The 27,056-nt window shown below is 45.5% G+C and overlaps 1 protein-coding gene across 1 annotated transcript in view; it reads right to left on the reverse strand.

Moving 5' to 3' along the window:
• PLXDC2 (plexin domain containing 2) overlaps positions 1-27,056 on the reverse strand; it is a 1,457,706-nt gene that overhangs the window by 291,465 nt on the left and 1,139,185 nt on the right. The window contains exon 7 of the mRNA XM_085630822.1: positions 2,324-2,423. Within this exon, the coding sequence (XP_085486948.1) occupies positions 2,324-2,423 (100 nt within the window). The remainder of the gene's footprint in view (positions 1-2,323; positions 2,424-27,056) is intronic.

The raw sequence follows: 27,056 nt of genomic DNA on the forward strand, positions 1-27,056 counted from the left end.
GGTCAATTCTTAATGCCCTATGTGAACTCTTTGGTTTCTATAGTGAATTGACACAAACTACATTTCCCACATTTGTGGTGACCAAGGGGCGTTAAAGTCCTCATATAGCATTGATTGTTGATTGCAGGGCAGAAGGCTGCCCTGACAAGATGATCTTTTAAAATAGTTTCCTCTTTTGAAGTCAAACTGAGGTTGCTCATGTGCAAGGTCACCACTCATCGGAATTTTCCAATGTTTCATAATGCATTTGGTTAGGAAATAAGAAATGGGAGAAAGGACAGACAATTGTCTCATGTTTGTTACTCTGATGGGGTTTGAGCAGAGCTTTGTGGAGCAATACTATGCTCTTTTTTTCGCTTGTGTGTCAAGGTGTTGTGGATAGCATCTCTGTATCAGTTTCCTGGAAAGGATCCCTGGTTCCATAAAAAAGAAACCTTGATTTTGACAGATTCAACAATTCCAAAGAAACTGCCCAAAGGGAACTGAATCACCCAGTACTCTGAGATGATAATTGAAATGTGAAAGACGAGTGTTTCGGGAGACTTAGGGAACAATCAGTTATACAATAAGATGTCCGCAGCTTTGTCCTTGAGATCTTAAAATGGTATTAGTGTATTGTGAATCAGAAACCTGCGCAATGCTGATTGGACCATTCAAGGAATTCAACTAATAATGCATCTGTGCCTTGCCACAACAAACATGTATCTATATTTCCTTTCCACAAAATAATGTGGGAATGGAAAGGACTTGGTAATGTTTCAATAGTAGTAGATTCTAATTTGTCCATAAAGAGATAAGAGTCACATGTATCAACATATTTTGCATTCGCAAACGGTGCAAAACGCTAAATTCGGCCATTTCAGAATGCAAAATAGCCTTTCAACATGTATGAAAGACTGGGAGTGCAATTTATATAATTGCACTTTTTACAAATACCTAAAATTGCGACTACAAACAGCGATTCGCAAATTGTGATTCTCTAAGCACATGTACCAAGCATTTTCTAAATGCTAACTTTGCATTTAGGAAATTCTATTAGTATGGACTCCAAGTCGATGGCAAGCATGTGGAACTTTTAAAAATGCACAAAAAAGGCATTTTTCAAAGTGCCAAGTAGCACTCACATGCCTCTAGAGCACGTATGTGCTTTGCATGTACACATATTTTTTTGGGGGTGCTTCAGAGAGGCCTTAGGCCCCCAGGCACCCTTGGTTTGCATTACCTAATTTGTGATTACCAATTAGGTAATCGCAAATAAGCTAATGCCAAACCATTAGTACCTATGGGCCTTGAGGCCCATAGGAACAAATGGAGTAGTATTACCTCATAGTGATTACCTATTAACAGAATCACTATTTGGTAATATTAAGAAATAGCTAAATCTTTAATGATTCCTTGCATACATCTCATTTTGTGATTACCAAAAAGCAATTCAGTAAAAATCGCTATTTGGTAATTGTAAAATGCAATTTTGTTACATGTGGCCCTAAATTTGGAGCAAACATTTCTCCCATCCATATGCTCTTAACCTTCAAAAATAAACCTGATTGTCAAACTGAAAAAACAAATTGAGCACGTGAGCAACCATATCAAATCACTACTGCAGGTTTACTTTACATCTTTTTTTTAAGGGGCAAATGAGTTATTGAAGCTGTCTGACTATCTGGAGTGCTGTTTTTACGTGAAACTTGTGTGACATGAGCCCTGGCAGATACAGTTAGAGAAAAAGCCCCAGTTATAAGAATAATGGTTTTCACAAAAGACAAAGCCATTTCCTTGCAGAGGACATCTCACCCAACCTACTATAATGAAGATCCTCTTTTACCACACAACAATGGGTGAAGTGGAGGCTGGCAACAACTACAAAGACCATATGTACTCTGACCCCATAACAAACTTGCATGGTCCACAGAGCAAATATTGTCAATGTGCACACTATTTATTATTTCCCTTCAAGGAATAAGTTATTTAGGAGTAAATTATCTCATTTACAGTTTTTTGTGTACACCAATTTGTATTAATCAGCATGGAAGAAGGGGAAAGTTTTGTGTTTATCAACATGGCAATAGCATTGTATATACACACATATATATATATTTTAAAGCTCTAGTTTGTGGCATGGATGAGATGTTTTGTTATTTCTATTTTTGCAACATTAAGGTCTACAGATAAAATATATATTCAAATTAAACAAATCTTGAGTTAACTACATGGATTTTTTCATAAAGCTTAATAGTTCCTTTGCAAAACATATTATTTCTCATACCCTTCTCCCTCATTATCCATAAACCCATGCTGAATTTATAAACGTTTGTTGACATACTAGGAATTTGTTGTATTCTGTGCACCACCACAAATGCATCTGACACTCCTACTTTCACTGGATGATTAGTTGAGCTTATTTGTGCCACAGGGACAGGAATCTGAAAGAGAAAACATTTCCAATAATTAATGCCCATACTCAAGCACCCACACATGTATTTCCCTATTATGTATATATGTATTTAAGGGTCAAACAATACTGACAATAATTCAACGTATAATATTTAAGATATCAATAACCATTCCGTGGAGAGCACCAAGATCTGGATTCTCTTTATTTACTCAGATATCTGTTATTTCTGATCACAAACACTATAATATTGTAAACATATTTTCTGCTTTTGCCCTTTAATAAAAAAATACACACTTTTAGAAAGTGAATTATTAGTTGGGGTGGATGGTAGTCCACCAAAAGTAATAGCATTATTATTCTTGTTAGGTTCAGTAAAGTTTTCAGGAAATTAAACCTGGGCATAACCCCTGGTAGATATAGCACAGACCAGACTGGTTTAACTTAAGAAAATTAGTAAAGCATTTAGAAGTACCAAAAAAGGTAAAAAGTCAAAAACACATCACAATAAAATGCCACTTCAATTTATAACAATAGGTATTAATTATGTCAACAGAATGAAACCAAAATGACCACAATCCAATAAGGGTAACCCAATATGTGAATTTTTAAAGATGCGTGTTCCATTATGATGGCGGGCAGACACCGTAAGGGAGTCAGGGACCGACTGCCGAAATCGCGGCGGTCCCACCATGTAAATGAGGATGTGCCCGCCACACTGGTGGGCACATCCTGGCCCCTGTACATTGGGGGTGGATCTGCCGGCTGCAGACCCACTCGCACTGTAAATGGACTGTGCACAGCATTGCCATGCACTACATGGCAGGCACCATGTGGTGCCTGCCATGTAGTGCATGGCAATGAAGGGGGGTACCATAGGTACCCCATGTGCACCCCCCAACACCCTGGGGGCCCGCTATAGGCCCTCAACAGCAAAGACCGCGAGCCTTCGTTGCCGCCATGGAAAGGCTCATTCCCACACTTATCATAATATGGATAGTTCCATGTTATGCCTTTTTCCGCCCGGTTGACGAGTCGACCGGCGGAAAACCGGCGGATGGTCTTTCCGTCCGCCGGGGTCCCCCCCGCCATCATAATGTGGCGGGGTGGCGGATGGGAGGCGGGTGGTGGATTTTGACAGGCGGATCGCCACCGCCATGTGGGTGGTGGCGATCCACCCGCCATTATAATTGGCCCCTAAGTATTAAGAGCCAACTGTGGTCATATGATTGTGCTTGATAGGAACCCAGGCATGATTTAGGGCAGAGGTTCCCAAACTTTTCTGACACGCGACTCCCTTGGCTTATTGGTCATTGGCTGCAGGTGGATTGGATGCACTCTTTCCCTCTACTGGCCCCAGCCAGAAATTCCTCACAGCATTGACAAGGCAAAAATGTATTTTGTCCAAGTTGTGTCCTATCTGTAAACAGGTGCTGGGGGCTTGCCATCATTGCATGTATGGTAACAAATATACACTCAACCATTTATCTATCACATAATTATTAAAGGCATTGATTTTTGGCACTCATTAATAATGGTTTACTTACTACTACACAGTGGAACCAATTTAATCAATCTTAGAATGGCAGTCAAAATTAAAACGTGCATAGGCTGTGACTATTTTTTGGGCAATTTTATATAGTGCAAAATCTACCCGAAGGTATTCGAGCGCTTTACACGAGCTTCAGTTACATTGCACAAAGACACATTAATTTGAGTGTTTTGATGCCCAGTGAGAAATACTCCCCAGAGCATGTCCAACTGTCTTCTTCATAAAACCACAAATTGAAGCGTACACATTACCATTTTTAATTTGCTGTTTGGTACTTGTAGAACTGATTTATCATTATCAATACAGACTACGAATCCCATAAGGCAAGAATATTGGACTATATGCTTTGCTAATGTGTGATGTTAGATAACCTGAAATTTCAGTTTTCTTTCTTTGGCTACTCAAAGACTCACTGTTCCCTCTTGTGGCCGCAAGGGAACTAGCATTAATATAAACATAATCGCACCAGGGGCCAAATTCGTCACTCTGGAGTTCCATTCTCTCTCAGAGAAAAAACAATGGAAAGTTGGTTACAAAAAGTAATGCACTCTTGTTTTTTTCTCGAATAGGTGTGCATTTTGCAGTGCACTCATTTAAGTAGTGAATAACATCTGAATTTTCTGAATTGGAGTTACTTCAAACATTATTAATAATATAAAATAACATTAGCACCATTGAGAAAAGCGACACATATTTTTTGTCCTAGTCACAAATATTATGCTAGATGTAAAGAACTACACTGCATGACTTCACTGTTTAATAAAGTACGCCCACAGTGCTGTCAGAGCCTTCTTAGCTCAGTAGAATCCATTAGGACCTAATGGATTCTTCTCAGCAAATGTGACCGTGGCACCCCTGGCTGGTTTTGGTGGCGCACCGGGGTGCCACGGAGACAGTTTGGGAACCCCTAATTTAAGGCATGATTTAAGGCCAACTTCAATAGAGTGCAGGTCGGCTAGGGAAACCAGGTTCATTCTGGTCAGAAGTTTTACCTTCTGTTGTAGCATCTGAAATGTAACTCAAACATTCTTAGTGGGGTAAGGCAGCAGGTTGTGGTCGTGATGAGCTCCATGGACTGAATAACTATCAGGTGGGGCCCAGCTGAAGCTTGTGACTTTTTGGCAGAAGGCTCAGAGCAGGAGATATTTAGAATTCACTCCCAAGTAAGGTAGCCTGCTGGCCGAATATTCTTGGACCCTTTGCCCGGTGAAGATTTCTACCTTAGGACTTAGTCACTTTTTTGGTGCGCGGATTTCTTCAAAAGGGCAAAGGTGAAAGCTGTAACCAAACCGGTATTTTAGCACCTTGTTGTGTCCATGTAGATTATCCAGATTACAAATGAGAGCAGACACAGTCTTTCAGATCTCTTTACGGGTCTTACCAGCAGGTGCTGTTGCTCTTCTACCTAGAAGCACAGTAGTAGCCTGTGGGTGAGGGTACTTCCTGTCCTATCCCTTACCAATAGGGAGAATGTTCCCAGGAGTAATCTTACCCACTATTGAAGCACTTCCTGTGTGCCCTACTGCAAACAACCCAACAGTGCCCCTTTCTACCTAAATGCAACATGGCAAAACCTTTCTTCCTCTGTGCTAAGATAATGTGCCCTCTCAGGAGGCATAGCCAGGGAAATGGATTTGGTGCCCGGCTGACTAGAGGGACAAAGGAAGGGGAAGGCCCAGATTTTATCCTACATTTGCCCTTGACAGGGTATGCCTTTTTGAAGTTAATTAAGGTCACTCCCCAGATGGGCAGTTTGTCAGAGGAACAAAACAGTTCCCCACAACTAAGGTCTTTGTCTCAGCTCTGGGAGCAAGTTCACACATAATCCAAGTAGCAATTCAGCTCCTATATGACAGTTGGTTAAACATGCAAATAGGCTTCTAATGACTTTAAGAATGCAAAAGGGGACTTTTTAAAGAGTACCTTTTGTAAAATATTTAGCACAAATCACACTTCTGCAGGGAACTGGGCTTGTAATAAATATTGTAAAACTCCGCAAATGACTTTGTATGGACTCCATAAGTGGATATACCATTATATAATTTTAATATTATATGACAATGCTTTCCTATGAAATAGCTAGGGTGAAAATAGCTTTTGGGACCTTGCCACTCTAAGGACATATTTTTCATTATAATTTTACATGCTTTACTTTTAAATACCATACACCCTGCCATATTGGGGCATTAAGGCCTACTTAGGGCTGACTTACTAATATTCAAATGGAGAGCTTAGTCAAGTCAAGACAGGTTATATTGATAGGACAAAACAGCAGCTTTAAAACTGCACAGCCATGCTAAATGTTTTGCACTGTCAATCTAGTGGTGGCACAATGTATGCTGCAGTCTACTTGTTATATTTAAATTACAGGCCATGGGTATACTTTGTAGCAGATACTAGGGACTTATAGGTAATGTTAGTATTCCAATTAGAAGTTTATGCAATTTTGACATATTTTGGGGGGTCAGAGAAAATGCAATGGGCACTGGACATCAGTGTCCTCGTTTTCAGACTCCAAAAACAATACAGTGTAGCAAAAAGGGAGGTGACCATGTAAAAAGGTGCATTTTCTGACACACATTAACCTAAATTATAGCTATAATCTTGAAAATTATCTGATAAAAATGTTGAAAACATGATTTCAATATGTACAGCTTCATCTGAAGTATCATCACTGGCAATAGATTGTAGGTGGCTGCATTCTTAGGGATGTACATTTTTTGCCTTGAACATTTACAATTTTAATTTTAACACGTTCAAAGAACTTGCTCTGGCATGTGCATTCTCATCTTGTCTCTGACTGACGAGAGTATGTATTATAAATGTACAGCCTCGGAGTGTGGCAAAGTTAAGTGATACACAAGAACACACTTGAAGTATAATAGTACGTGATTAGAAGGAAATTAGGGGCATATTTGCAAGGGCCAGATTGCCGCTTTATCGGCACTTTTCGTCGATAAAGCGGCGATTTTTTTATCGCCCAATTACCAAGCTGTCGCTAACAGCAGTTAGTGACAGCTTCCAGGCGATAGCGACTGGTTTGAGGCCCACTTTCCATGTCAATGATATTTATCGCTAATGACATGCAAAGTGGGAGTACCCAAACTGGTAGCGACTGAAAGCAGTCGCTAACACAGCTATCGCCTATTAGCTATACCCGCGGCGCGATAAAAAAACACGCGCTAACCGTGATCAGCGCCAGGATTTTACACCTGGTAAAAACCTGACTTAGCCATAATAGTCAATAGGAGGTGAAGTCTACGGCCAAGTCCCCACTTGTCTATTAGCGAGATTTTCCTTAGCGATAGGATTTTTATCGCTAGAAATTTCACGTTGAAGATGGGATTCGCCGCTATCGCTGGATTTTTATCGCCGTGGAGATAAACGTTGGTAATACTGCGTTCTCTCCTCGATAGAATCCAGCGATAGGTGATAAAAAAAATCACGCTAAGCGTGGTTTGCGATAATAATTGCAAGTTGTTGCTAATATGCCCCTTAGTCATTTAAGTTAAAGGCAATGAACTGAACTCTTAGCCTCCTCCTATCATTGTTCATTGGACATATGAGCTTAGAGGTATAGGCTCTCTGTCAACAAAAAACAACAACAGATATTATACCTACATCATAACAGCTCACAGACCACTGAAGTGACTGTTTTCTGACCTTTTTAGTTACAAAGTAAAGCTCTCTAGACAAAACAAAAAAGTTTCAGTCGCAAACATTGTCTGCTGTATCCGGCCTCTAGTGTACAAGGGTTTTGACATACAATACACTGCTGTGTAGAAAACTCGAGGAAATTAAACGTGAACTTGAGAATTCAGTATCTTGTCTATAGTGTATTTTTGTTTTAGTTGATATGTTTAATTAACCAAAGAATTATGTTTATTTGGAAACAAATTAACCCTAAAACATTACAAGTTTTTTTCGTTTAGTTTTTTTTCATTTTTATTGCATCAACAATGCCAAACAAATCTGATTCAATACACTCACGAAATAGCACCTCTATGGCAACAACATGCTGCCAGATTAATGAATAATACACGTAAAATCCAAGAATATCAAAGCGATTTCAAGCTTGTGTCACAATCACTTAATTACTCAAGCTCTCACCAACAATAAAGCTATCAGTAAATGAGAAAATTGTTCATTTACTTTTTATGTTTTATTTATTTGCAGCTATATATAGCATGAACAAAGGTCAGGAGTATTAGGGCACTTTAGAAAAAAACAGGTTTGAACAAATTGAAAATAACCAACCACGAAAATAAGTTAAAGTCAGAGGGTCTAGTTCAAGAGACTTCCTAGTGTAAGGCCAATCATAGTTCTAACCAAAGTGTCTTTTAAACAGAAAGAATTTGAGTTATTTTTTAAAGGCAGTGGCCCCACAAAAATACCTACAAAAGATACTGAAGGTGTGGAATCAGGAGGCAAGATTTTTCCCACATCTGAAGAAATTGACACATATCTTCTGAGCACTTGTGAAGCTGATTAATACAGTTTTAAAATAAGTACAAAATAGCACATGGGTAAGAAATGTGGGTATTCGTTGTGGGGGAGGGCGAGTACCCACCACAAATAACCATAACCACTAAAGTCACTAATATTACCTCAGCTCAAATACCCTGGTAGCCATGGCAAAGAGCAGGCAGGCTTAACTTAGAGACAATATGAAAGGTATTTATACAATAATCAAACAGAATTAAAGTCAAAACACAACACAAGAAAAAAATCCTAAAACAATTTAGAAAAATATAGTAAATTTTTATAAATAAAATGGCACCAAAATGCATAAAATCTACTAAGTAGAATTGGAGGTATGAATTTTTAAAATGGAAGTTTCAGAACAGTGCCAAAAACATTAAGTGCCAACTGTGCTCATCTAATTGTGCTTGACCAGAGCAAAGCCAAAAGTTAAGGCAGACCGCGATAGAGCATGGGTCCGAAAAAGGACCTTATTAAGACTTAGTTGGTCCCACAGTGGACGGTGCAACAGCCAAAAGCATGGTGTGACCACCTGCCAGATTAGGAGATAAATCCTGGTCTGGTGGGTGGTCTGAGGGTGGCCGTCTGCTAGGCTCATAAAAAGAGCCTATCATGCAGAACGCCATAGTCAGAGCTCCTTCCTGCACCTTCCTGCATGGTGTGGCATATATGCCACACCGTGCAGAAAGGCAGGGTGCAAATCCCCCTGCATGCACCCAAGGCCCAAGATTTGGCAGTAGGCCCTGTTAGTGCCCCTTTTGTTGCCATTCTGCCACCCTTTTTATGGTTAATTCACTGCCATGAAAAGGCAACTCTGAATATGCTCGGCGGTGCTGGCTGCAGCACCACCAGCATATTCCTGCCAGTGAAAGACCGCCGGCTTAGCGGGATTCTTGATCCTGGTGGAGCCTGTGGTTTTGTGGCGGTCTGACCACTGTCCAAATACTGCGGGCGGTCCAGCAGTGTGGTGGAGGTCAGACCGCAACCACTGGTTGGAAGTCAAAAATCCTCAGTGGGACAAGGCAGAAGGCTGTGGCCAAAGAGGGCTCCATGTCAATGGATAGCTGATGGACAAGGTCTTGCTGAAACTGTTGACATTTGGTGGGGAAGCTCTGAGTGGGAGAAATGTGGATTTTCCACCCAGAGAAGGACACTTTTCTCATCTCTACCCAGTGAAGATTTATATCTTTCGGCACAGTCACTTTTTTGGAGCTTGGACTCTTCCAGTGAGACAAGACTGCTGGCAGTAAATGAAGAGGGCTCCAGGTGCCAGATGCCTTCTCCACAAGGTATGGCTGACTTAGAGTCCCTGCTACAGAGAAGAAAATAGCAGAGCAACTTGAATCTTTGGCCCAGTGGGTTGCAAGTCCATCAGATAGTCTGGCAGGTTGGTCCCAGCCCCCTGTCAGTTTTCGGAGCAAAAAGTTGGCAAATATTTCTGGATTTATTAGCAGTACCCTTTAGCACCAGCTAAGGGTCCAGGACCTTGAGAACAGCACTTAGGGTTAAGGCTCACTCCTGCATGGACCACTTGCATGGTCTAGGGTAGGTCCAGTTGGAACTAGTCAGCTGGAAATGCAGGAAAAGGGCCTCTTGAATCATGTTGTGACCCTGTAGCCCAAACAGGAGGTCATCCTTGTGACCTTGGGAGTCCATGTATTTGTCCTAGGTACAAGGGATCACTGACAGAATATCGACAACAGGAATATCGAGGTACACAAATATCATGTACAGAATATCGATGTCAAGAATATTGACATCCTATCTCTAAAAAGGTAAGTACAAAAATATCGAAACCAAAATATCGTTGTTTAAAATATTGTTGTTCAAATTATCGTTTTTTAAAAAAATGTCTTGAAAGTAATCTAAAATAAATTAAATAGTATCTATAATTAATAAAAACATAGGGGTCTATTAGGATGGTGGCCATCCGTCTGCCATCGAAACCCGGAAAATTGCCGGTCCGATTAGCATCGCGGTGGTGACTGCCGCGGTGTGATTTTCTGCCGCCACTTTTCCGGCAGTTCGCCCGCTTGCCTGGTGGGTGGAGCTGGACCGCTACAATTGTTGCATCAGGGCCAAGCACCGCCGGCATGATTATGATGCCAGCGGTAGCCAGCCTTTCCGCTGCGGTGGAACCACCATGGAAAGGTATGCGGAGACATGTTCTGGGGGCCCATTGCGGGCCCCCAATGTGTTGGGGGGTGTGGGTGGATGGGGGTACCCATTCCCCCCTACATGTCACTGTACCAGGTGGAAGGCACTGTGCAGTGCCTGCCACGCAGTGCAGGGATATGCAGGACATGCTCTTTTTAACATCGCGGCAGTGCTGCTGGCAGCAGCGACCGCCGGAATGTTAATCGCCAGAATCCAACCGCTGCGGTCGGATTTCGACTGCGGAGCATCCTAATTGGACCGGCGGTTATGCCGCAGTCCTTGCGGGCAGTCTTTTCCCGCTACAATGGCGGTCGGGGAGATTTTCCAACCGCCAGCCTAATAGACCCAAAAGTTAGAATTATTAACTTTAAAAAACAAATTGAAATAATGAATGTAATATGAAAACAATTAAACATACATATATAACAATTATTAAACACACATATATATATACTTAATAATATTGATAAATAATTATTTTATTAAATTATAAAATGTTAGAAACATAATAAAAATTATAAATACATATATATATACATACACCTGTAACATAAATATAAAAATAAAATATATTATATATAAATATATATATATATCTCGAGCACTCCACTGCCGCTGGCTCTTCGGTAACAGCCATTACGTATTTCGGCTCCAGAGAGCCTTGATCACATATGTTTATATATATATATATATATATATATATATCAAGAAGACTACTCCCATCAGCCTTGAAAGTCCTTCAACTGCCAAAGAAGTAAGGACACGAGCCTGGAATTGGTGCTGGTTTCATTTATTACCCAGAGCGACGGCCATAACGTTTCGGCTCCCTATATATATATATATATTCACTGAAGAAACCATAGGTTTCAGGGGCGTTATAGTTAGCTGGACTTTTCACTCGTATAAAACCATTGAAATTCCCCCGTTATAGTTAGTTCAGCTAACTATAACTCGCGTGCCCGCAATGCACTGCTGATGACGTCACATATTACATCACTCATGACATGGTCAGTGACATCACTCATGACATCAAAGATGACATCTCAAATAACATCACTGATGACATCATTGATGACATCATCCAGTGAATGTGTGTTTTTCTGAAAATTGCATATGTTTTATATATGTATATCTCAAGGTCGATGGAAGAATAAATGGGTATATAAGTGTCTAAATGGATGATTTGTTTTTGAAAAATTGATTGTATAACTGACTGATTAAGTGTATCTTAGTGAATACATGGCTTAGTGAGTAATGTTTAAATATGTCAATATCTGTATCAGTCTCTCACTTTGTGTATAAGTGGCTGCATGGGTTGGTGAGTAGCTACATGAATGTCTACATAGGTTATTAGTTGGTTTTTTGAGTATCAGTATGAGTGTCTGAGTGTCTGTATGGTTCGGTGGGGGGTATTACATAGTGCATAGTTGAATGAATGAGTGACTCACTGTTTGTATGTGGTGAAGACAGCATGTGTGCAGGACTGTATGGGTGGATGAGTGTGTGCATGGGTATGTTAGTGAGTGAATGACTGTCTCAATAGTGTCTTTATGAGTAACTACATATGTTTTAAACTAGTATATGTGACTATTGGTGTATATAAGTGAGTATATGTGAGAGTGAGACATTGAAAGAGTTCCTGTATGAATAAGTATGTGTTTATATAAGTGATTGTTTAAAAGACTAAGTATGTGTAAGTTTCTGTAGAAGTAAGTGTGGTGGTGTGTGTATAACTGTATATGCAAGTAAATGGATGTTTGATATTTTATTAGCATGAGTGACTATGTGTGTGAGTAACTCTATGGATGAGTGGTGTTGTGTAACAGGATGTATAGGTGTATGAGTACATATGATGAGTGAGTACATGTATGAGTGACAGTATAGGACTGTTGGTGAATGAGTGGTTGTGTATGTAGATCTTAGAATTACTGAATAGGTTCTTGTAACTGATATTGGTATGTCAATTGTTTTGAAAATTGTAGTTTCTATTTTTGAATGTGTGTATCAAAGGTTATATTAGGGGGAGAGGAGGTCTGCCACTCTATCACAAGGATGATGTCATCAGTGATGTCATTTGAGATGTCATCAGTGATGTCATGAGTGATGTCACTGACCATGTCATGAGTGATGTAATATGTGATATCATCAGCAGTGCATTGCGGGCGCGCGAGTTATAGTTAGCTGAACAAACTATAACGAGGGAATTTCAATGGTTTTATACGAGTGAAAAGTCCAGCTAACTATAACGCCCCTGAAACCTATGGTTTCTTCAGTGAATTTCTAAGATTTTTTAAATGCTAATTCCTAACTATAACGTGCCTGAAACCTATCGTTTTTTCAGTGAATTTCAAAGGTTTTTTAAATGATAAATTCTAACTATGCCTACAGAGATAGGACATGTGAAGAAAGAAAAAAAACGCACAGAAAGAAGAAAAAGAAATGCAGAAAGAAGCAACAGAAGTCCTCAAAGACGAAGAAAAGTGCAGGAAGAAGGATAACATGCAGAAAGAACAAACAGAAGAGCAGAAAGAAGCCTTGTTGCAAAATCATCCTGTACCCTCAACTTTTTCAGACGGATACTGGAGGTAACTGAGTCTGACTAACCAGTCCTAGAGCCAGTGCTATGTTAAAAGACACTCAGAATACAGTGAAAACACCTACATACACTAGGGAACACTATGTGTTGGGGTCCCCCTGTGATCAGCATGACCTCCTCTGTAAGCCCCTAGTATATAATAGGGCAGGGGATTAAAACTACCTCTTAAAACGTGCCACAGGGCGTGTTTGCACACGTCACCTCAAGCCCCGTCCCCTCACTTCCCCACGGTGTAAACATGCCCTGTGGCCGTTTTAAGTTGGGAGATTAAGTCCCCTTGAATCCTAAGGGTCCCTAGGTTCCAACTAGACCACTAGGTACCTCCAGTAAGCGCCACAGAGCTGCGTGGCAGAGAGATGTAAAAAGGGGCACGGCATAGACCACCTCTCTGCAATGCAGCGCAGTGGCACTTACTGGAAGCACCTGGTGGGCTAGTTGGCCCCAGGGTCCCTCAGGATTGAAGGGGAATTATTTCCCCAACTTAAAACGCGCCAAAGGGCTTGTTTGCACACGTTAACTCAGGCCCTGTCCCCTCCCTTCACCACTGTGTAAACACGCCCTGTGGCCGTTTTTAGTTGGGAGATTAAGTCCCCTTGAATCCTAAGGGTCCCTAGGTTCCAACTAGACCACTAGGTACCTCCAGTAAGCGCCACAGAGCTGCGTGGCAGAGAGATGTAAAAAGGGGCACGGCATAGACCACCTCTCTGCAATGCAGCGCAGTGGCACTTACTGGAAGCACCTGGTGGGCTAGTTGGCCCCAGGGTCCCTCAGGATTGAAGGGGAATTATTTCCCCAACTTAAAACGCGCCAAAGGGCTTGTTTGCACACGTTAACTCAGGCCCTGTCCCCTCCCTTCACCACTGTGTAAACACGCCCTGTGGCCGTTTTTAGTTGGGAGATTAAGTTCATTTGAATCCTGAGGGTCCCTAGGGTCCAACTAGCCCACTAGGTACCTCCAGTAAGTGCCATAGAGCTGCGTTGCAGAGAAGTGTAAAAAGTGGCATGGTGTGGACCACCTCTCTGCAACGCAGCTCAGTGGCGCTTACTGGAAGCAGCTGGTGGGCTAGTTAGCCCCCAGGGGCCCTCAGGATTGAAGGGGAATTATTTCCCCAACTTAAAACGCACCATAGGGCGTGTTTGCACATGTCACCTTAGGTCCCGTACCCTCCCTTCCCCAATGTGTAAACATGCCCTGTGGCCGTTTTTTAAGTTGGGAGATTAAGTCCCCTTGAATCCTGAGGATCCCTAGGGGCAAAATAGCCCACTAGGTACGTCCAGTAAGCGCCATTGCAGAGAGGTGTAAAAAGGGGCACGGCCTGCACCACCTCTCTGCAACGCAGAGCAGTGGCGCTTAATGGAAGCACCTGGTGGGCTAGTTGGCCCCCAGGGTCCCTCAGGATTGAAAGGGAATTATTTCCCCAACTTAAAACGCGCCACAGGGCATGTTTGCACACGTCACCTCAGGCCCTGTCCCCTCCCTTCACCACTGTGTAAACGCGCCCTGTGGCCGTTCTAAATTGAGAGATTAAGTCCCCTTCAATCCTAAGGGTCCCTAGGGTCAAACTAGCCCATAGGTCCCTCCAGTAAGCGCCACAGAGCTGCGTTACATAGAGGTGTAAAAAGGGGCATGGCCTCAGAACACCTGTCTGCAACGCAGCTCCCTGGCGCATACTGGAGATACCTGTTGGGCTAGTTGGCCCTCAGGGACCCTCAGTATTGAAGGGGAATTAATTCCCCAACTTACAACTGGCCAGGGGGCGCGTTTGCAGAGTGCTGCAAGGAGGGGGAGTGGCCTCCGGCGTGATGCTGGTCTTTTATTTATTTTATTTTTTTAAGAAGGAGGGCTGTGTGGCCCCCCTTCTTTTTATAATTTACTGGCCCTGGGGACCCTATCCCCCAGGGCCTGCACCCTAATTGTTTTTGTTGAAAAAAATTAATTTGGCCCTCCCAAGGCCTTAATCGGCCCCGGGGACCCCAATCCCCGGGTCATGGCCTTTTTTTAATTCTTTAGGAGGGGGCTGTGTTGCCCCCCTCCTCAGGCCACTTCTGGCCCCAGGGACCCCATCCCCCGGGGCCGGCCTTTGCTTTTTGTTATTTAAAAAAAATATATAGTTATAGAAACACCTAAGACATGCTGGACAGGAGGAGCCTAGCGCGCAACCAAGATGGCCGCGTAGGTGCGAGGCTCCCGAGGACCTCTGCAACCTCCTACGTTTATCCTGTCTTCATCCTGCATCGGTTGAGGGGTCTGTGTCGGTGAGCCTGAGCCGAGGTGGTACCCGTTTCCCGTTTTCGAATCGGACCTCGGGTGCCGGAGTGAGCACCGATTGAAGTTTGCGGCCTACTTCTCTCCTGACCCCGGATTCGCGTTTGGGGGCGACCCAGTGGCAAAGTGAACAACAACGGCGGGCTGGGCCTGGCGAGTCGCGTACCCCACACTTTCACTTTCACTTTCGCGCCCCCTGGCCGATTTCGCCAGTGGGATCACGGCGCTCTTTGTGTTGGGGTGGCCTCGCTGGGAGACCCTGCCTGCCTGCCTGCTGTGGCCCGCTCTGCTGTCCTGGGGTGGCCCCCCGGAGCTCGTGGCCTTGATTGCTTGCTTTTCAATGCGTGACGGGTGCGGGTGTGAGACCCGCGACGATGGCCACGAAGCAGGATGGGGAACGGTTGAAGGCCAAGTCAACCCGGCGTGGCGCCGCACATCAGGCCAACATCATGGACCGCTACACCCTCCCGAAGGGGTCTCCCGGCGGATCGCACAAGTCCTCTGAGTGCCCCCCGGATGCCCCGGACTTGCCCACGGATCTGTCTTTGCAAGACGTCATGAGCGCCATTGCTGAGATGAAGGCCTCGGTGGGCCAGCAGTTCGACACTTTAGCGCACAAAATCGACGCGGTCCTCATTGATGTCAACCTTGTGAGAGCTGATCTCTCTAAGACTAACGACCGGGTCGACTCTTTGGCCCACACCGCGTCGGGCCTCACGACTGAGGTGGCGGCCCTTCAAACGGAGGTGCACAGGCTCCGTCAGGCGAGTGCGCTCATGGATCGGCGCCTGGAGGACTCCGAGAGCCGGGCCCGGAGGAATAATATCCGCATCATCGGAGTGCCCGAGGGATGGGAGGAGTCGGCGGCGGATCTCTTCGTGGAGGACCTGATCACTACCCATCTCCAGCCTCGAGGGCTGAGTAAATTCTTTGCCGTGGAGAGGGCCCATAGAGTTCCCGGGGGCAGACCGAAGGTTGGAGCCCCTCCGCGGCCTCTTATTGCCCGTATCTTTAACTTTCGGGACAGGGATGCGATTTTGCAAGCTTCCAGACTGCAAGGGCCGATTAAGCTGGAGAACATGGAGGTGAACTTTTATCCTGACTTCACCCAAGCGGTCCAGAAGCAGAGACTGAGTTTCCTGGGCGTCAAGCGGCGGCTTCGAGGCATGAACTTAAAATACGCCATGCTCTTCCCGGCCAGGCTGCGGGTGGAGGTGGATGGTCGCACTCACTTTTTTGACCGTCCTGAAATGGCTGGGGACTGGCTGGACACTTTGTCTGGGGGTCATGATCGGGATGGCGGGGGGGGGGCTGCGGGAGGAGATTGCCCACCGGACCGGGTCTGAGGTACTGATGCCGGGGCTCACTCCGGATGACGCGGCCACTTTCGGCCAAGCTTAGGGTCCTTTGTTTGTTGTACTCGTCTCCCCTCATTTGGAGGCTGTGCGGGGTCTTGAGGGGGTGCTCTTTCCTCCTCTAGGGGGTCTAGCTAGTTCCACTTATATAGGGGCGACAGGCACACTGCAAGTTGGGGGGGCTGTCTGGGCTCATGCAGGGGTGCAGGGAGGGGGGAGTTTTGTTGGGGCGGTTGGGTTGGGGTGGGGTATTGTTCATTTGTACCACAAGGCAAAAGTATTGTTGTGTTACTCCTAAAGTGCTCTCTGGGAGACGATTGATCGCTTTCGGTTATGATGGGGGGTAGGGGACTGAGTCTTTTGTCCTGGAATGTTAATGGACTGGGGGACAGGATAAAACGGGGTGTGGTCCTGCAGTTTCTGAAACGAATTTCACCTGATATAGTCTTTCTGCAGGAGACGCACCTCATTGGTAACTCCTTTTGTGCTATGAATCGACGGGGCTACCGCCTTCTGGCCCATTCGGGCTTCACGTCTGGTTCCAGGGGTGTGGGCATCATGGCTAAAACCTCGCTCCCATTGGAAGTTGATGAGGTGCTCCATGATGACAGGGGACGTTATACGGTTCTGGTGGGTAGAATGAAGGGTAGAGTGATTGTTTTTGTTTCTGTCTATGTCCCGCCAGGGTTGCAAACGACTACTTTTGCGGATCTGGGGCGCCTCCTCCTTGGCCTTCCGGAGGGGATTCTAGTGGTTGGGGGGGATTTCAACGCGGTGGTTTCCGGAACTGAGGACCGTTACCCCCCTAGGGATCTCCCCCGTGCCCAGGTGTGGTTATCTGGCCTCTTGGATACTTTGGGGTTGGTGGATTGTTGGCGTTTGAAACACCCTACGCAGAAACAGTATTCCTTTCATTCCGGGGCCCATGGCAGTCTCTCAAGGCTAGATTATGTCCTGGTGCTGGCGGCGCATGCGGGGAGGATCGGGGAGGTGCGCCATTTGGCGCGGGGTATTTCAGACCACTCCCCGCTCCTGTTGCACTTCGACATTCTCCCGAGGGGGGAGGGTAGGGTGGTCCCGATTAATCCCTGGTACCTGCGTGACCCCACCATTCGCGCAGAGTTGGTTAAATCCCTTAAGCGATATTTTGACGATAATGTGGGGTCAGTGTCATCGGCGGTCTCCCTGTGGGAGGCTTTCAAGACGGTACTCCGGGGGGAGGCCCTGTCCCTTATTTCCCATTCCCGGAAGTGCGAGCGGGAGGAGGTGAGCCGTATTGAAACTGAGATAACCGAGTTGGAGGGTGACCTGGAGTGTGGGGTGACGGATGACAAACTACATCTTCTCCGACTCAAGCAGGCGGCCTATAAGGCCCTCGTCACGGAGGCGGCCAGGGGCCTTAGTAGAGAGCAACAGGGGAGACTGTATGATGTGGGTGATAAGGCTGGGAAACTGATTGCGTGGCTGGATAAAAAGGAGAGAGCGAGTCGAGTTGTCCCGTCGATTGAGAAACTGGATGGTGTGTGTGTCACTGAACCGGAAGAAATTGTTGATTGCTTTGCAGAATATTTCCGTGGGGTGTATTCCCCGGTGTCCTCCCGCTCGGAAGATGATTCCCATGCCCTGCTCAGGGATATCGCGCTGCCTTCCCTTTCAGAGGAGGACAGGGTGTCGTTGGACGCCGCCCCAACATCTGAGGAAATTGCCCTCGCCATACGTTCGGTCGCTTCCGGCAAGGCCATGGGTCCTAATGGTCTTCCTATCGAATTGTACAAGCTGCGACCGGATACGCTGGCGCCGCATCTCCGTGCTATGTTCCTCGCGGCCCGTTCGGCGGGTTCCCTCCCGCTAGACCAGCGTCTGGCTACTATCGTGGTTATTCACAAGGAGGGGAGGCCGCGGGACCGGGTCACGTCCTACAGGCCCATTTCGCTGCTGAATGCGGAACCCAAAATTCTCGCCAAGGTGTTGGCCAATCGGCTGGTTGGCGTGGTGTGCGATCTGATTCACCAGGATCAATCCGGTTTTATCCCTCATCGCAACACTGCGCTCAACCTGCGGCGCTTGCATGGGGTGCTCACGCGTGTCCCGTTCATACGGGAGCCGGCCATTTTGGCGTCCCTGGACGCCACTATGGCGTTTGACACACTTGAGTGGCCATATATTTGGGCGACGCTGGTGAAGTTTGGGTTTGGCCCGGGATTCATCGGTTGGGTGAAATTGTTGTATTCAGGACCGCTGGCGCAGGTGGCTGTAAACGGTAGAGTGTCGGCTCCGTTTGAGCTGGGCAGGGGCACGCGGCAGGGCTGCCCGTTATCGCCGCTCCTCTTTGCGCTTGCCTTGGAGCCCCTGGCGGAGTGGCTGCGGTGGCATCCTTCTATCCGTGGTCTCCGATGGACCCCCGAGTATGAGGACCGCGTATCTCTTTACGCTGATGATATTCTTTTGTACCTGGCTTCCCCGCGTAAATCGCTGATAGTGCTGGTTGATGTATTGCACTCATTTGGCCTCAACTCCGGCCTAGTCATCAATTGGGCTAAATCTTGTGTGTATGTCCTCTCTGGGGAGGCTCCTATCCTTCCGCGGGGTTGTCCTATCCAGATTGCCCCGCGGGGATTTAGGTACCTGGGTATCTTCATTACCCTGGACGCGGAGGCCCGGTATAAACAGAACTTGCTTCCCCCCCTCCAGCGCCTGAAGGATGACGTCGCGCGTTGGAGGCGCTTGCCGCTCTCGCCGCTCGGCCGGGCGGCATTGTTTAAGATGATGTCGCTGCCACGTTTCCTGTACGCCTTACAGAACACAATGGACGTTGTCCCGGAGCGCTACTTTTGCGAGGTGGAGAGTTTGCAGCGCCGCCTGTTCTGGGAGGGTAGGCCGCGTATCGCCCTGGCGAAGCTGACGCTCCCGTGGTACGACGGGGGGGTTGCCCTCCCAGACATCAAGCGATATTACTGGGCCTCCCAGCTGGCTGCGATAAATCACGGCCTTTACGGGCCCGCTCTAAACCCGGCCTTTGAGATTGATAAAATGTTACTGCCGGGCGGCGACTATAATCGGGCGCTTTATTCTAGCTCGCTCGACGCACGTCTGACGGGCCCCACGCAGGTCATGGTGCGAGTGTGGCACGCGGCTAACTTGGCGATGGGGTGGAAGGATCGTTTGACCCGGGCGACGCCACTATACGCATCTGAGCGGCTGGGCTCCCTGTGGACCTCGAAGGGCTTTGAGAAGTGGGACATGATAGGCATCAGCAGGGTGGGCGATCTCTGGACGAGGGGGGGATTCAAAACGTTCGATGCGCTGCAGACGGAATTCCAGTTGCAGGACAGGGAGTACTTTCGATATATCCAGATCCGTCATGCGTTGTGCTCCGTATTCCCGGACGTTGCCTCCATCCCGGAGTACTCCCCTCTGGAGGATAGAGTGCTAGATGGGCATGTACCGGACGCCACGATTTCATTAATTTACAAAAAACTCATCAATGACCGTTCGGGACTGCTGACTGGCCTTCGGGAGGCGTGGGGGGCTGATGGATTGGAGCTGGATGACGAGGACTGGGTGTCTGCGGTGGCCTCCCCGAAAGAGGTGGCCATACCGGCTCGCCTTCGCTTCGTCCAGCTCAAGATACTCCATAGGGTCTATGTTACGGGGCCGAGTCTGATGCGTATGGGTTATGCTGTGGACGGGTTGTGTAAGCGTGGGTGTGGTTCTTTGGGGACCTTTCTCCATATATTGTGGGAATGCCCGGAGGTGGCGCGATTCTGGCGTGGTGTGCACGAGGTCTTGCAGGCAGTTACGCATGTGCCGCTGCTGCCCGAGGCGAGGAGATGTCTCCTGAATGTGTGGGAGCCAACCGACTACTCAGTGCCGCAGACGTGGTGGGTGACTCTGGGATATATGGTGGCCAAGCGTGATATTGCGCAATTGTGGGGTTCCCAGAGGTCACCGACTGTCTCGGCGTGGAAGGACAACATGGATTGGTGTATGTTTCGGGAAAAGGTGGTGTATGTTGCGAGAGGTAAGCCTGGGAAATGGGTGAAAGTGTGGGGCCCCTGGAACGCCTACCGTGGGGGAACCTTTCTCCCTCCGCTGATGCCTGATCCGTCACCGGCCCCGTCTCCTTAGCCTGCTTGTCCTCCTGGTTCTGGGCTTGAGTTCACTTTGTCTCCGTCCCGACCTATCCCCCCCCTTGATATTCCTGTGGACCGGTAGGGTTCCCCCAAGGGAGCACATGCTATTGTTTCCGATTGTGGATTGCCTTGTGGACTTGTTTTCTTCGTTATTTATATAAAAATGAAACCGTTGTGTGGGGTCCGGATGATGTGGCTGCCAACGCTTCTTTCAACTCCTGTGATCTCCCTTCTGCCGCAGCGTGTGTTCTACTGTTTGTATTATATGCTCTTTCTGTCTGCTAGCGGCCGGCCTGAAGGTTGTAGGCCCATCTTTGTATATCTTTTGGATTCTGTAATAAACGGTTTAAAAAAAAAAAAGACATGCTGGACAAACCGTATGTACCTATCACCATGACGATTTGCGTGATATTCATTAAAAGGCGACTATGCATAGAATGAATCCACATGGAATGTATTTACACCGCTAGTGAAGCTCTGACTTGTCTGACGCCCTACCGTGCCTAATCCCGGCACCCGGTGGGTACTCTCCAAGTAGACACCCTTGTCATTTATTTATACAAACATGAGTAGCTATTGACGAGCACATTTAATATACACGCACACCAAGCCATTCAAAGGGGATTCGACAAAAATTCGACCAAACTATGCAAGAAACCCCCCTCACGGTTAATAAAATACACATCCACCGCCGGATGTGTAATACTTTTTATTTTACTCTCTGGAAAGGAGACGAACCTCACTTGAGAGTCACAGCGTGCTCCGGGCTGAGCCCAATGCTGTGTTACACCCACCAGTGCCCGCCGAGTGCCTCACACCTCTGTGTTGTATTCCACCAGCTAGTGCGTATGCTATGACACTCTCTAGCCCATGTGCACTGTAACATCAGCCCGTGAATATGTCATGCCACAAATGTCTTCGCACGGGTTATATTGCCCCATCTAACGTGCCTTCCTCGATGCCTATGTTATAACGCACAGCGCTATGCCATACATATTACAATCTGGGATCCATATCTTTGTCACAGTGCATATGCAACGTTGCACTCCCCAGCACATATTTTATATTACAACTTTAGAGACTAGTTAGGTTACACAACACTGCCCTGTGCATATTACACTCCAAGGCGCATATCGCATAGCACTCGCTAGGGCCTGTGCTATCTCGCGCTCTCCAATGAATCTGTCATTGCGCACAATGTATTGCATATTATATTTCATGCCCCGGTTCATCTTATATCACACTTTTTGGAGCATGGTTTATACCATATACTATATCTAGTTTTAATTTTCAATCGTGCTCTCAGGACTATGTTCTATATAACACTGCGTCCACCTACCCTTTTCACGGCCATTACATTTTGTGATGGGGTGGAGGGTCAGGGGGTGTTTCTGCCAAGTGAGCCCTGAGTCACAGTCACAAACGTCCTCTTCTTCCTGAATAAAAGTGAGATTATGCTGCATACTTGTTCATATTTTAAGTAGTTCGCACAGACACACATTTTAAAAACAATAAAGTTCCTAATACCCACCTTCTCTGAACAGTTAGCTTGCTGCCCCATCCACCTCCTCCCTATCCTCTGTTGTCTGAATCCATGGACTAGCCTCCACCCTCCTGCTATGCATGGTCAGATGTGCTGCCACTGCCCTCCATTTAGCATGATGTACCAGTCCACTCCTCCTGCCCTCCATTGCCCAATTCTATGGTCCATCATTGACCTCCTGCTTAGCCTCTGTGCTTAGCTTGCTGCCCCTATTCTCCTTCCCCCTGCCCTCCGATGTCTTTGTGCATGCCCCTGCTCCATCCTTTTTGCCCACCATGTTCCATGGACCTGCCACTCCTATCTACTCTAAGTGTTCTGTTGAGCTGCCACTCCCCTCCCACCTGCCTAGCATTGTCAGATGACTGTAACCTGTCCCTGCCACCTCCAGCCTGCCTGTCCACATGCCATGCCCCTATCTCCTTCCTCCTGTCCTCCATGGTCCATTTTACTGCCACACCCTTCTGCCCTCCCTGGTCTGTTGTGCTGCAACTGCTCCTCCTGCCTGCCCCGCGCGTCTGTTGTGAGGCCCCAGCTGCCCCTTACCCCCTACCATCTTCCCTCCATCGTCTGTGTGTATGCCATCATAGTCTCATTGTTGCTCTCCATGGTGTGTCTTGTTTCTAGTGCCCATCCTGCCTGACCTCCATGGTCATCTTGCTGCTCCTGCCCTGCCCCCTTGCCCCCAGACCTCTGTTTCCATGTGTAGAGCCCTATTCCCTCCCTCCTGGCTTGTCTGTTCCATTTGTATGCCCCTGATCCATCCCTCCTGCCCTTTATGGTCTGTTATGCTGCAGCTTTCTCTCCTGTCAGTCCATTATGGTCAGCTAGCTACCATTGCCTCTTTCCCCTCTGTTCTCTGTTGTACATGTGCATGGTCCTGTCCCCTCCCTATTGCTTTCTATGGATTGTTGTGCTGCACTCCCGTCCCGCATGCGCTGTGTGGTATATTGTGCTGCTGAAAACCCTGATGCCTGCCCTGTAGGGTCAGTTTGGTGCACCTCTCCATGTCCCTCCTGGCCTCTGTTATCCGAGTCCATGTCCCTACCCCAATCCCTCCTGCCTACCATGATCCAATGTACCATACTTGCGAACATTTTGAACTTGGTAAGAGGGAGATTTTGAAAACAAACTGGGGTATTGATTTTCCCCTTTGAGTTACATTGAAAAAGAGGAGATTGTAGACAGGAGACAGATCAAATAAAGCCCATTTGAGCTTAAAAACATTGGGCGTTTCCTGGCTGAAACGGGTCTGTTGGCATGTATGGTTGTTCTACCACTGCCTCTTTCTTCTGCCCACAATGGTCTATTATATTGCCACAGCCTCTCTTGCCAGTCCTGTATTGTTGGTTTGTTGTCCCTGCCCCCCTTTCCACTGCCCTCCATAGTCTGTTGTGCTGCCACTGCCCTTCCTGCCTGCCCAGTGTGGTAAAATTGTTGCCTCTGCACTCTCCTACCTGCCTTCAATTTTCAGAGTCCGTGCCCCTGGCCTCTGCCTCTCGACAGTATCCCAATGAACAACTAGATTGCTAACATTCTATATTTATTACAAAAGTGTGGAACGCCTGACGTCATCTTGATGTAATCTAAACTGTAATACCTAGAGTATTTCCTTTAGAAATTACATATATGAGAGGGTCTTATTTGCATCAAAATTATGGTTAGTGCTCTAAAAAAATAAAATGAGGACATATTTTCTGAGTTTTCAAATAGCGACAAAGAACTTTTAAATTATTTGTAATCTTTATGTTTTTTCATCCAGTTGACCACTTGATTAAATGTTGCACCTAGGGGAGAGGATGTGGTGTTACTTCCAGAGCTGCAGACTTTGCAACTGGGGAACCAGGTTGGAGTTTCTGCTTCAGCTCAACATTCTGTGATTCTGGTCAAATCACTTAATCTCCCCATGTCTACGACCAAAATGAATTTGATCTTGTGTGATGTAACCAATGCTCACGTAAAGCACTCCAATACCTGACAAGTCTGCACTATATAAAACTGCAAATAAACAAAAAATAAATGTTTTGCACACTTCTGTCATTGGGCTACATGTGGGCTACATCTGGGTGATAGTTGTGCTGCATTTGGGCTCTTTTGTCTCTGGTGGCCATCTTGGGAGATGTATTTGTTATGAAGTTTCCTAATTTCCTCATTTACTGCAGTCTCCTCAGTAGGAAATACTTTCAGTTTTTTACTTTGGTTCCATCAAGAAGGCATTCAGATGTGTCACACATTTGCCATAAATTCAGAATGTTAGCACTCTAGTTGCTTATTAGATCACTGTAGTAAAGCTACTGCTCACCAGGGAAGTCTGCTGCTGGTATTCAAAGTGCATGTTTCAGTCTCCATGTCAGAATTTGTTTATGAAATAGAAGAGGATTTGAGAAGTCAAAATGTGCCCTAATTTTTCTTTCTGCAGCACTAATCATAATTTCTATGGCAAAATTAACCCCCTCATTTTGTTCCTTTGTAAATTAAATGTTTTAAGTGTTACCACTTTAATCCAAGCAAGATGGCTTCAGGTGTGCCATACGTTTGTCATAAGTAGGACTGTTAGTGCTCTAGTTGTTCTTTAGAACACTCTGGGAAGCTGCAGTAGAACACAAAGGAATCAACTGACAGTCTCTGCCCTTGTTGGATGTACATGTTTTACTGAGAATGTCAGACTTCATTCTCACATGACTGAGAAAGATAATGTGAATTTACAGAAAATATGCTCTCAGTTTAGCTTATAGATCACCTTCCAAACCTCTGTGGGAAAAGCATGAGAAAATAGTTTCCTCTCAAACATGATTCATGATATCACAGCAGAAGGCTTTTTCACATGGTAAAATCACCTTAGAACACACCACAATTCCTAAAATGAGTATGGTACCATCAACAAATGATTTATAATGTAACTAAAGTCTTAAAACCTTCTATTAACTGCAATGCTTTTTAATGAGGTGCTATCATGTATATTGGTCCCAAGATGGTTGCCAACACTTCTTGGATGAAGTGCTAACAGCCAATCAGATCTCAGGATGAGATGTGTGGTTAGGCTCCGCCCACATATATATATGATTTTACTTTTGATTTTCTCAGGAACTACTGAACAGATTGACACCTGCAAAAGGCACATCCCTGACCTGAGGACTACCTCTCTGCCAAATTTCAAGTAATTCTGTTCAGCCGTTCGGGCTGTACCTTGGACTAAAGGTCCTAATGGAAAATTGCATGGGGAAAACGTGTTTTAGACCCCCCTTTTTCCTCAGCCCCCGCTTGACGAATCCCCCCGAGAACTTTCAGGGTAGGAGCGGAGCGGAGCGCCCCACCTATTTTGAAAATTTCGCGAGGATTCATCAACCGGCGCCAAAGTTATTCCAAATAGAATGTTGCGGATTTCCTATGGAAACACGGTCCTAACTATAACTATCTACTGGCGACCGCCAGTAGATAATATAGATATATATATATATATATATATATATATATATATCATAAATTAAAATATTAAAATAATTCTTTAATCTTAAAACAGCATTTTACACGAAAAATGTACTATTCCCACTCCACGGAGTGCAACAGTAGGGAAAGTTTTGGATAGCGGAGGGGATAAAATTACTATTTCCACTTCAGCAAGTGCAACAGTAGGGAAAGTGTTGGATAGCGGAGTGAAATAATTTACTATTCCCACTCCAGGGAGTGCAACAGTAGGGAAAGTGCTGGATAGCGGAGGGGAATAATTTACAATTACCACTCCAGCAAGTGCAACAGTAGGGAAAGTGTTGGATAGCGGAGGGAAAAAATGTACTATTCCCACTCCATGGAGTGCAACAGTAGGGAAAGTGTTGGATAGCGGAGGGGATATCATTACTATTCCTACTCGAGCAAGTGCAACAGTAGGAAAGTGTTGCATAGCGGAGCGGAATAATTTAATATTCCCACTGCAGCAAGTGCAACAGTAGGGAAAGTGTTGGATAGCGGAGGGGATAAAATTACTATTCCCACTCCAGACAGTGCAAGAGTAGGGAAAGTGTTGGATAGCGGAGGGGATACAATTACTATTCCCACTCCAAAGAGTGCAACAGTAGGGAAAGTGTTGGATAGCGGAGGGGAATGATTTACTATTCCCACTCCATGGAGTGCAACAGTAGGGAAAGTGTTAGATAGCGGAGTAGAATAATTTACTATTCCCACTCCAGCAAAATAAGAAACATTAATTAACAAATACTTAAATAATAAAAATAATTTACCTCCCACCAAATCCCCCTATAAATGACACCACAAATATTGTAAAACATGACACAATTAGCATGATTGCTTAACAATTAATTAATTAACTAATAACAATGAACAATCAAATTAAAAATAATCAGTATAAAATCAGTATAAAAGTAGCTCACACTATTAAGACTATAAAATAGCAATAACTAAAAATTATATAAAAAATATATTAAACTTTCATTACTTCCCACACTACTCCCCTATAAATCCACAACCTGCTCCTAAAAAAATGACACACTTTACATATTTAACAATTAATTATTAATTATTAATAACCAATTCATAATAAATTAATAATACATTATTTAGCACAATTA

Source organism: Triturus cristatus, chromosome 10 (assembly GCF_964204655.1).
Source record: "Triturus cristatus chromosome 10, aTriCri1.1, whole genome shotgun sequence".
Taxonomy (NCBI): domain Eukaryota; kingdom Metazoa; phylum Chordata; class Amphibia; order Caudata; family Salamandridae; genus Triturus; species Triturus cristatus.